The sequence below is a fragment of the Chrysochloris asiatica genome, unplaced genomic scaffold (genome assembly GCF_000296735.1).
Source record: "Chrysochloris asiatica unplaced genomic scaffold, ChrAsi1.0 scaffold00036, whole genome shotgun sequence".
Lineage (NCBI taxonomy): Eukaryota > Metazoa > Chordata > Mammalia > Afrosoricida > Chrysochloridae > Chrysochloris > Chrysochloris asiatica.
This window is the reverse complement of record NW_006408554.1, coordinates 1,943,302-1,955,400: the sequence shown is the minus strand read 5'-3', so window position 1 is coordinate 1,955,400 and position 12,099 is coordinate 1,943,302. Positions and strand designations below refer to the sequence as shown.

General features: G+C 39.5%; 1 protein-coding gene across 1 annotated transcript in view; it reads left to right on the top strand.

Moving 5' to 3' along the window:
- Positions 1-1,565: 1,565 nt before the first annotated feature.
- The window catches only part of TMEM70 (transmembrane protein 70), a 20,414-nt gene continuing 9,880 nt past the window's right edge, over positions 1,566-12,099 (top strand). The window contains exons 1-2 of the mRNA XM_006860006.1: positions 1,566-1,775; positions 3,923-4,028. Of these exons, the coding sequence (XP_006860068.1) occupies positions 1,566-1,775; positions 3,923-4,028 (316 nt within the window). The remainder of the gene's footprint in view (positions 1,776-3,922; positions 4,029-12,099) is intronic.

Sequence of the window (12,099 nt, the reverse complement as noted above, 5' to 3'; positions counted from 1 at the left end):
ATCAAACTCTTGCCGTAGAGTCATTCCAACTCATGACGACCAGACAGGATAGAGTAGAACTGCCTACTAGGGTTTCTGAGCCTGTAATCTTTAATTACAGAATGACACACAAATTCGTGAGGAGTTCCATATTTATTTTTGGAGTCCTGGTGTGAAGATGTGAGCTAATGCCCTTGACTGCAAAGTCTGTTTGAGCCTTAAGGTTGGCGGTTCAAGCTCACCAGTCGCTCCTGGAAAACCCTATGCAGGGTCGCTATGGGTTGGAACTGACTTGACAGCCCTTAACAACAACAATCTTTAATTATCGCAGATTGTCACATAGTTCTCCAGTGGAGCGACTTTTTAGTTGTTCATGGAGCCAGTGCTAATAATTCACCATTCATTTTGGTTAAATTGTATAATAAAAAAATTACACCTTCTGTGCCAATAGTTTAGAATCACGTTCTACAAAGGAACCAATTTTTAGGGCTCTAGGAAATTACTTCCACGATGCTGTTGTTGTTGTTAGGTGCCATAGAGTCGGTACCGACTGATAGCGACCCTATGCACAACAGAAGGAAACACTGCCAGATCCCGGGCCAACCTCACAATTCTTGCCCCGCTTGAGCCCACTGATGCTGCCACTTTGCCAAACCATCTCGCTGGGGGGCTTCCTCTTTTTCTCTGACCCTCCACCTTACCAAATATGATATCCTTTTTCAGCAACTGCTTCCTCCTGACAATAACTCTGAAGTATGAGAGACGAAGTTTGGCCATCCTGGCCTCCAAGGAGCACTCTGGCTTCACTTCTTCCACCGCAGATCTGTTGGTTTTTTTGTCATCCCATGTCTCTTTCAGTATTCTCTTCCAACATCATAATTCAAAAGCATCAATTCTTCTACGGTCTTCCTTATTCACTGTCCAATTTTCACATGCATATGAGGTTATTGAAAATATCATGGCTTGGGTCAGGCGCACCTTAGTCCTCAAGCTGACATCTTTGCTTTTCAACACTTTAAAAAGGTTTTGCGCAACAGATTTGCCTAATGCAATACTTTCACGATAGTGAATGATTTAACACTGGGCTTTGTCTTTCTTAGGTGTTTTCCCCACTATTCTGATTCAATGTCATGTATCAGAACACCTAAATTTTCGGTACCACCGGTGACAAGAGAAGAAACTCTCCGGGAAGGGGCCCGATGCAAAGGCTGGGAGTCCTGGTGTGGTGCTGTGGGTTAGTGCGAGGGACTGCAAAAGTCGCTTTGAACTGCACAGTCGGTGGTTCAAGCTCACCAGCTGCTTCTCCAAAACCCTATATAGGGTCGCTGTGGGTCGGAACAGACTTGACGACACTTAACAAAAACAACACCAGCTGCTACAAAGGCCAGCCGCTGGCCAGACCTCCCCGCTCAGCTCTCAGCTCCCTAGGGCGGAACTTAAAAGGTTGCGGGGGAGAGCGCTTATTTCGCGCACGCGCGGGCTGCCAATCCGGTTTGGCTGGCCTCTGGGAGTGTGGTGTGCGCGGCTGAACCAGGCCTAGGTCCGGTGAGGCGCAGTTTCCAGCCACTTCTCGTCTCACACGCGGAATGCTGCTTCTAGCGTTCGGCGGCCCGTGGGCAGCCAGGCTGCGCCTTTGCGGGAAGAGGGCGGCGCCGTGGGCCTCAGACGGGTTCCAAAACACCAGGGCGGCTGTTTCCTGGCTGGCCGCCTCCAGCGGTTCCTCGGGGCAGGTCGGCAGCGGTCGCGTAGGGCTGCGGGGAGGCGCGCTGCCTCTCCGGCCTCAGGGACGAGCGCAGGTCAGCCGTCTCAGGAATCGCTCGCCGGTGTGGGGGTGAGGGCGGGAGGGAGGCGGAGCACCGCTTTCTGCGATCGCACTCCCCGCCTGGTTCCAGTGCTGCGGAAGGAACTTTGCAGCTCTCCGCTAGGCCTCGAGCTCGCCTGAGGTCCCGGGGTTCGCAGCCCCATCGATTTTAGGTCTCCAAGGTGGTTTTAAATAGTGTAGACTCATATTGACTCAGTTTATTACCCATTCGGCTCCTACTTATAATGTTAAGTGCAGCTGACCCTGTATAAAGTTCTCGAGAAGCAGCTGGTGGGTTTGAATTGCCGGCCTCGTGGTTCACAGTCCAGTGCTGATCCTACAGCGCCACACCACGAGTCTACTTATAATCGTGTATTGGTGAGCGATTGGTGGGTTCGAACTGCTGACCTTGGTGTTAGCAGTCCATTGCATATCCTACAGCGCCATATCAGGACTCCTTGGGGAGGGTTAATTTGCAAAAGGTAGAACTACCCCATAGGGCTTGGCGCTGTACAATAAACTCTGGACCACAAAGACGGTATGATCTATGAGGTTGGCGGTTCAAATCTGGGAAAACGTATTCAGCCTCACTGTGAGTTAGAACTGACTCTACAGTACTAAACAACAGCCTTTACAGAAGCCGACTTGCACATTTTTATCTTGCCCACAAGTAGATGTTGTTAAGTGCTGTTGAATCGGTTCTGATTCGTTGCAGCCCTGTGTAGGGTTTTCAAAGAGCAGCTGGTGGGTTTGAACTGTCCACCTTTTAGTTAGCAGTCAAGTGTTTATCCTAGACCGCTACATCAGGACTCGAGCAAGTAGAAGTTATTATTGTTAGGTGCTGTCAAGTCAATTCCTACCCATAGTGAGTGACCCTGTACAGGGCTTCCAAGGAGCAGCTGGTAGGTTTGAAACTCTGACTTTGAGGCTCAAATTGACCTTGCAGTCCAGCGCATTATCCTGATTGCCAGGAGGTAGTGCGTAGGAAATGTGGACCTTTCTTTAGTAGCCAAGCACTTAACCACTACTTCACCAGGGTTTCTTTGTTTTTTATTAAGTACCTTTGAGCTGGTTCAGACTCAGAGTGAGTGACCCTGTATTGGGTTCCCAAGGAGGGCTGGCAAGTTTGAACCACCGACCTTGCGGTTAGCACTCTAGTACTTATCTTATATACCAGAATTCCAAAATGGGATTGTTAAGTGTCTTTGAGTCAGTTACACTCATAGCCTCCCTGTATAGAGTTTCCAAGGAGCAGCTGGTGCGTTTGAACCACTCACCCTGTGTATTTTAGCCTGAAGGAATTAGCCATGCTATTTACATTTTGAACTGTTTGTGCTGTGAGATTCATTTTCAGATTATAATTTACTGAAATTTGATCCAGGAATCTCAAAATTTTTCCCCTAATGAATTAAGAAAAGCAGTATTTGCAAAATCTGTAAAAAAAAATTGTTGCTCTTATTTTAAAAACACCAGCAACACTAACTATAGTATAATTTTAGAACTATACTAGACTTTGATGATGCTGTTTGCAGTGTTTTATGTTATTGTATTGAAATGAAATTTATATTTTGAAGAGATAGTTCACTTAAACAATTGTATGAAAGCTGTGTTTTTATTTAACAGTGGAATAGAAGACTATTTCATGAATTATTAATTTACTTAAGATTGGTGGTGGTGGTGATGTGCCGTGGAGTCGGTTCTGACTCACAGCGACCCTGTACGGGGTTTCCCAGGCTGTAAATCTTTATGGGAGCAGAAAGCCTCATCTTTCTCCCGTGGAACAGCTGGTAGTATTGAACTGCTGACCTTGTGGTGCACAGCCCAAGTCGTAACCACTACACTACCAGAGCTCCTTTACTTAAGTTTACGTTAGACATAAAAAGCTGAGGAGCTGGGATTCAAACCCATGTCTTCAAACTCCAATTCAGCATTTTTCCATTTGTGAAAGGAATTAAAAAAAGCCATTCTATTAGTTTGATTTGTTTTGCTCTGTAGATCATTTGAGAGAGTTACTTCTGTCACTTCATATGATAGCTTGTCTTCTATTCTGCATTACATTAAACAAATTAAAAAATAATTTCAAAGTTTAAAATGCAAACTGTTATGTACATACTCACATTATAATGGTCTCTGTTTCAATAGATACTTGTTTGTTGGGAAAGATATGTCAGATGCTTACATACACAACTTGAAAAATCAGAAGATGGAAGACTGATTTATACTGGGAATCAAGCCCGAACAGTATTTGGTGGGTAATCAGAAGTAGGGGTACCTACTTTTTTTTAATTGTAAAAAATACACTTAGCATATATTACCTACATTTGTTGTTGTTGTTAAGTGCCGTCGAGTCTGTTCTGACCCATAGCAACCCTGTATAGGGTTTCCGAGGAGCAGCTGGTGTGCTTGAACCACCAACCTTGTGGTTCAAACTGACTTCACAGTCCAGTGCATTAACCTACAGTGCCACAGTAATTATGAGGTTTATCAACAGCAACAATTACAAGGCATTAGAAAAAAATTAGATTACAATTTCTTTTTCATAGAGGCCTGCTAGTAAAATGTAGAGATTGAGGCTTTGGTATTTTTTAGAGGTTTGAAAAGGGAGGCCTTATTCAAACTTTGTGAGCTTATGCTTCGGCATTCACATAGATAACATAAATTTACTAATACCTTACAAGTTGATCTCTCTCTTGGAATGTTAAACAAAATTATATATTTTTATAATGTTTGAATATATAGAGAAAATAGTATGAATGAATACGTGTTAAGAGTAGTTATTTTTGGGAAGTAGCATAATGGAGTAAAATGAAATGTATTTTTATAATTAAAAGAATATGGTTTATATGTTTTTATGATAATCTTAGATTTTTCAGTAAACATTTATTGACTTTTCCAGGTGACAGTTAGACCATGGTGAAGAAAGACAGTGTATACCTCCAAGTTTAAAAGACTTTTCTTAGATTATAATTTGATATTTAGTAGGAATAATTTAGTAAGGAGGGTCATTACAATTTAGTGAGAGATGTATGATTTGTTAATCCCTGAGGGTGTATAACCTGAAACATACCAAGTATAACCTGAAAAATAGGGAGGATTACTTTATAATCAAATATGACCACAAGGTTTCAGCACGTACATTTACATTTGTGTTTCTAATCATGCTGGTGTTAGCAGTCATCTAAAATTTATTCTGGAAGTCTGTAAACTCTCAAATTGGTGTCATTAAAATAAAGTATGATTAAAGTACAATTTTAGCTAATTTAAAACTTTTTAAGCATAATGACTTGTAATCCACATTAAACAGAGTTTGATGTTATTGGAATAATCCATTTTGGTTGATTAGAAATGTCTTCAGAAGACAATTCATAAGTAGATTATTGGAGCCTGGTTTCCCAGAACAGTCCTGGGATACCTGGATTTATGCCATTGAGATGTGTTTTTCACTCCCACTGTACCCTTCTTTCTGAATACAGACCATTCCTTCAAAAGCAGGGAAAGTTTATTAATTCTTTTCCTCTCTTGACTCCATTCTGGAAAAAAAGAAATATAAATCTAAAGAATTCAATATAATTTTGATGTAATATTTATATAATATACATAACTATCTGTGTAATATTTATTACATATGTATATAATATTTGTAGTAGAATATAGTGATTCATGGTATTCAAAATTCCTTAATTTTAACTTAGAGAGGAATTTAATGTTTGAGCTCTTTCAATATTTGGAGTAACAGAAAATCATTCTATGTCAGGTATTGTTATTGTTAAGTGCCATCTATGAGTCAGAACCAACTCAACAGCACTTAACAACAACAACAATTAGGGAGAGAAAGTGATAGAACATAAAGGGCCTCATCAATATGGCAGTTCATCATTTTAAGATGAGGAGAATTTGAACATGAAGAGAAGTTAAAGTGGACCATGCCAGACACAGAAGTAGTATGAGCAAAGTCGGAAAGGTGAGGAAGCCCCAAATATGTTTAGAAAAGAGCATTTACTTAGCTGTAGTACTTAAAGTATATGTGTGTATTAAATTCTGAGAGCTGTTGTAACAAATTACCACAAACTTGGTGGCTTAGAATAACAAAAATGTATTCTTTCACTGTTCTGGAGGCTAAAAGCCCAAAATCAAGTATCAACAGTGTCATGTTTGCTTTGAAGCCTCTGGAAAAGAATCATTTTTTGCTTCTCGGTCTCTGGTGACTGTGGCAATCCTTGATGTTTCTTGGCTCCTAGCTGCATCTTTCTAGTCTCTGCTCTGAGTTCACTGGCCTCTTTTTCTGACCTTGTCTTTTTTCTTTGCTTTGTAGTCTTTCACTGGATTTAGGGCCCACTCTAATCTGGTTTGATCTCACTTCCATCTTTACTTAATTGCATCTGCAAAGATTCTGTTTCCAGATAAGGTCACATTCTTAGGTTATTGATGAACATAAATTTTGGGAGGGCACTATTTAGCCCACTACAATGTAAAAAGAGTAATGGGGAAAATGGTAGTTTGGAAGGGCAGAGGAGTTCAGTTTTTTAAATAGGAGATAGTTTAGCTTGGTCCCTATTGTATTCCATGTGTACCGGTATCATAGCAACTGTCTAGGAGGAAAGAACAAAATATTTTTAAATTACTGATACAAGATAGAGAATTAAACCTTAAACTTGGAAGCTTCTTTGATTCCCTAACATCTCATATATGAGGTGTCCTGGTGTGGTGCTGTAGGATAAGCACTGGATAGCTAATGATCAGTGGTTCGAACTCACCAGCTGCTCCTTGGAAACCCTAGACTGGGTCGTTATGAGTTAGATCTGACTCTACAGTACTTAATAGTAACAACGTCACATATGACGTTGTGGTTGTTTAGTACCGTGGAGTCGGTTCTGACTCATAGTGACCCTGCACAGGGTTTCTGAGGCTGCAAATCTTTACGGGAGCAGAATGCCTCATCTTTCTCCTGTGGAACCACTGGTAGTTTCGAACTGCTGATCTTGAGGTTGGCAGCCCGTTTTGTAACCACTACACTACCAGAGTTCCTTGGTACTTTATAAAATTTGCAGGAAAATACAATAGACAATGAAGTTTTTCCATGAACTTTTCAAAGCTCCATTGTATATTAACCATTTTCCATTAACTTGAATATATTCAAATATACTTTAATGCAACATTTCCTTAAAATAATTTACTTCCTTGTTAAATAGGATTACATTGTAAAATCTTTGCCTGTCTGATTAACAAAGTAGTATGTTGGTTTTATTATTAAAAAACCAGAAAAGTATAAATAGGCAGGGGAAAAAATATCAATAGTTCTACCATTCAGAAGTAGGTATTTTGGCATATTTCTTTCCAGTTCTTTTTCTCTGCATTTTTAAAACCATGTACTAAACATATAAATCTGTATACTGATTGTTTTTTCTAGTCATTGTATCAAAAATGTTTTTCAGTGTTTTAAAAGTTTTTGTATACATCATTATTGATGGTTATATAATATTCTAAGGAACCCTGTTGCTGCTGTAGAATAAGCACTGGACTGCTAACCATAGGTCCATCCACAGGTCAAACCCACCAGTCACTCTGCAGAAAAGAGATGATTCTTGCTGCTCCTCAGAAACCCTGCTCAGGATCACTGTGATCTGGAATTGCCTTGATGACAGTAATTTTATTTTTCCTTTAAATAGATAATATTCTAACATATGTCACTGTTGTTGTTAGATGCCATCTAGTTGGTACTGACTCATAGTGACCTTATGAACAATAGAACAAAACACTGCTTGGTCCTGTGCCAACCTCACAATCATCACTATGTTTGAACACATTGTTGCTGCCACTGTGCCAATCTATCTTGGGTGTCTTCCTCTTTTTCACTGTCTCTCCGCTTTACCAAGTATGATGTCTCCAGTGACTGGCCCCTTCTGATAATATATCTGAAGTATGAGAGACAAAGTCTTGCCATCCTGACTTCTAAGGAGCATTGTTTTTATTATTAAATAATCTGTACTTCTTGCAACACAGATTTGTTATTTTGGTGGTACTTTTAACATTCTCTTCAAACCTTAATACTCAAATGCATCAATTCTTCTACAGTCTTCTTTATTCATTGTCCAACTTTCACATACATATGGGGTTATTGAAAATACCATGCCTTGTGTGAGGTGCATCTTAGTCCTCAGATTGACATCTTTTGCTCTTGAACACTTCAAAGAGGTCTTGTGCAGCATATTTGCATAATGTGCTATGACATTTGATTTCTTGAACTGCTGCTTCCATTAGTGTTCATGGTTGATCCAAGAAAAATGAAGTCTTTGACAATGTCAATCTTTTCTCTGTTTATGTGGATATTATTTATTGGTTCGGTGGTAAGGATTTTTGTTTATTTTTTTTTACATTGAGTTGCAACCCATACCAAAAACTGTGGTCTTTTAAGTATTGTAAGTCTTCTTCACTTTCAGCAAGCAAGGTTGTATCATTTGCATATTACAGGTTGTTAATGAGTCTTGCTCCAATCCTAATGCCACGTTTTTCTTCATACAATTCAGCTTCTTGAATTATTTGCTCAGCATACAGATTGAATAAGTATGGTGAAAGAATATAATCCTGGCACATACCTTTCCTAATTTTAAATCATTCAGTGTTCCCAAGTTCTGTTCAAACAACTGCCTCTTGATCTGTGTACAGGTTCTTCATGAGCACAATTAGGTGTTTGGGAATATTCATTCTCTACAGTGCTGTCCTTAGCTTGTTGTGATGAACACAATTAAAAGCCTTTCTGTAGTCAATAAAATATAGGTAAACATCTTTCTGGTATTCTCTGCTTTCAGCTAAGATCTGGCTGATGTCACCTCTTTTCCTTGTCTTTGTCTGAATCCTGCTTGAACCTCTGGCGGTTTTCTGTCAATGTACTGTTGCAGCAGTTTTTGAATTAATTTTAGCCAAATTTTACTTACAAGTGATATTAATGACATTGTCCAATGCTTTCAGCATTCCGTTGGGCCACCTCTCTTTGGAAGAGGCACAATTATGAATTTGTCCAATCAGTTGGCCAGGGAGCTGTCTTCCAAATTTCTCAGCATAGAAGAGTTAGTGTCTCCAGTGCTGCATCAGTTTGTTGAAAGATTTCAATTTATTTTCCATCAATTTCCAGAACCTTGTTCTTTGCCAGTTCCTTCAGTGCACTGGACTTCTCCCTTCAGTATCATTGGGGGTTTTTTTTTTTTTTTTCCTCCCTAAAGTTTTTATTGTGAATTGAGTGATAGTTTACGTGGAAGAAGATTGGTTTTATACTCATCCTATCATATATCGTTTCATTGCAATGATTACAATCCCCTTCATGCATCAACATTCAACAGTATTTGCTTCTATTCCTTTTTTTTTTTTAAATGTACACAAAACCACTCAGGAATATATAATCATTTAAACTACCAACCAACAGGCACATTCTGCAAGCTTGCCTCCTGGCTGCCAGCACACAGCCATTCTCTTTTCATTACAGTGTCATTGACTCTTGATTATATGGTTCCTCTTGAAATGGTTCAACATAGACCAATTTCTTTTTATAACAGTGACTTCATATTCTTTCCATCTTCTTTTGATACTTACTGCATCACTCAACGTTTTGCCTGTAGAATCCTTCAATATTCTAGTTGAGGTTTGAATTTTTTCTTCAGTTCTTTCAGCTTGATAAATGCTGAGTGTGTTCTACACTTTTGATTTTTTTAACTCCAAGTCTTTGCACATTTCATTGTAATATTTGATTGTCTTATTGAACTGCTCTTTGAAGTTTTGTGTTCAGCTCTTTTATTTCCTTATTTCTTCCATTTGCTTTAGCATCTCTACATTGGAGAGAAAGTTTCAGAGTCTCTTCTGACATTAATTTTGGTCTTTTCCTTCTTTCTTATCTTCGGAATGACTTTTTGCTTTTTTCCTGTGTAATTTTCTAGTCTTTAGTTATTAGTGTCTGATGCATCAGATATATTGTTGAAATGCTTGTGAATTCAGGTGGATGTGCACAAGGCCATATTTTGGCTCTCGTGGATTTGTTTTACTTTCTTCCACTTCATCCTGAATTTGCGTATGAACAATTGATGGTCTGTTCCACAGTCTGCCCCTGGCCTTGTTTTGGCTGATGATACAGAGCTTTTCCATCATCTCTTTCCACAGATATGGTCAATTTGATTTCTTTGTATTCCATCTGGTGAAGTTTATGAGTATAGTCATCTTTTATGTAAAAAAAAAAAGTATTTGCAATGAATACATCATTGGTCTTTAAAATTCTGTCATCTGATCTCCAGCATCATTTCTTTCACCAATGCTATATTTTCCATCTACTGATCTTTCCTCTATGTTTACAACCTTTGCATTCCAATCTCCAGTAATGATCAATACATCTTGAATGCATGCTTGATCAATTTCAGATTGGAGAGGTTGGTAGAGTTCTTCAGTTTCATCACTGGCTTTAGTGGTTGGTGGGTAAACAACAATTGTATTAACTGGTCTTCTTTGTAGGCATATGGATATTATTGTATCACAGACAGCGGTGTACTTCAGGATAGATCTTGAAATGTTCTTTTCGATAATGAATGCAACACCATTCTTCTTCAGTTTATCATTCCCAGCATAGTAAACCATGTGGTTGTTAGATTCAAAATGATCAATATCAGTCCATTTAAGTCCACTAATGCCTAGGATATGGATGCTTATGTGTTCCATTTCATTTTTGACAACTTCCATTTTTCCTACATTCATACTTCATACATTCCATGTTCTGATTAATAATGGATGTTTATATCTATTTTTCCTCATTTATAGTTGTGTCTCATCAGCAAAGGAAGGTCCCAAAAGATTTACTCCATTTGAGTCATCATGGTCAGCTCTACTTTGAGGATACAGTATTTTGGTGCTCTTCATCATGTTTCAGTATTCAGCTTTCTGGTGCTATCTGATAATGTTCAACTGCTATTCATAATGTTTAAAGTGACTAAATGCTTGGAAGTTTTCCGTCTTTCCTTCTTCCCAGTCTGTCTTAGTCTGGAAGCTCAGCTGAATACTGTCTACTATGGGTGACCTTGCTGGTATTGAAATTACCAGTGGTAGCTTCTAGAATCACAGCAAACCACCACAGTATGGCAAACTGACAGATGAGTGGTGGTTCTAGCATGCAAGAACAATGTAATAATGCACCCTAACGTTGGATATTTAAACTATTCCCAGCATTTGAGTATTAAAACAACTGATCAGTTATGGTTTTGTGTCAGCTTGATTGGGACAGGATTCTCAAATGCTTTGGCTGTTGATATGTAGCTGTCCTCCATGATGTGATTTGATGTGAGGATTAAGGTGGGATGTTGTTGTTAAGTGCCCTCGTGTTGGTTCCAACTCATAGTGAACCTATATATGGGGTTTCTGAGGAGCATCTGGTGTGTTTGAACCGCTGACCTTGAGATTCAAACTGACCTTGTGAGCCAGTGTTTTTCCTACAGTGCCACACCAGGACTTTCTTAATGCCACCACCACAATATTTCCGATTTACATGAGATTCCCAAGGGTAAGCAGAAACTCCTTTTATCTTAAAAGAGATGAAAGAGACATGAGCAGAGAAAGAGGGACTTACTACCATCTAGACAGACAAGCCAGGGATGGCATATGTCACTTATACCTGGGGACCCTGTACTATGAAGGTCCTAGATCTAAGAACAAATCATGTCAAAACACACGGAGATCTCCAATCCAACAGATGTTGAAAGGAGACAGGACCTTTCCCGTAGCTGGTACTCTGAATTCAGACTTCTAGTCTCCTAAACTATGAAAGAATAAATATCTGGATGTAAAAGACATCCACTTTTGGTATTTCTATTATAGTAGTGCTAGTTAGCTAAGGCACCAACATTGTGAGAAGTAATTTTTAACCTAAGTCTTGTCGCTGTTTTATATTTCTTTTTTTGGTTTTTATTGTGAATTATGTGATAGTTTATATGGGAGAACATTAGCTTTATATTCATTCTATCTTATTTCGTTTCACTGTAATGATTATAGTCCCCTCCATGCATCATCAAACAGCCAAAGGGTACACCCTGCAAGCCTGCCTTCTGGCTGTCAACACACAGACCCTTTCCCTCCCAGAGTCCAGAGTCCCCAGCCCCCCATCTCTCCATGCTGTCATCTGTGCCTCCATCTCTGACATCGCTGTTTCTCTGGGTAGGGTCCCGTACTCCGCTCTTCTCCCCTGATGGTCCCAGGGACCTCTGCTCCTGGACTGCAAAGTCAATCACTCCCCTCCTTTTGCTACTAAATGTCTACCTTTACATTTACAACCCTCACAGTCAGTCCTGATAGCA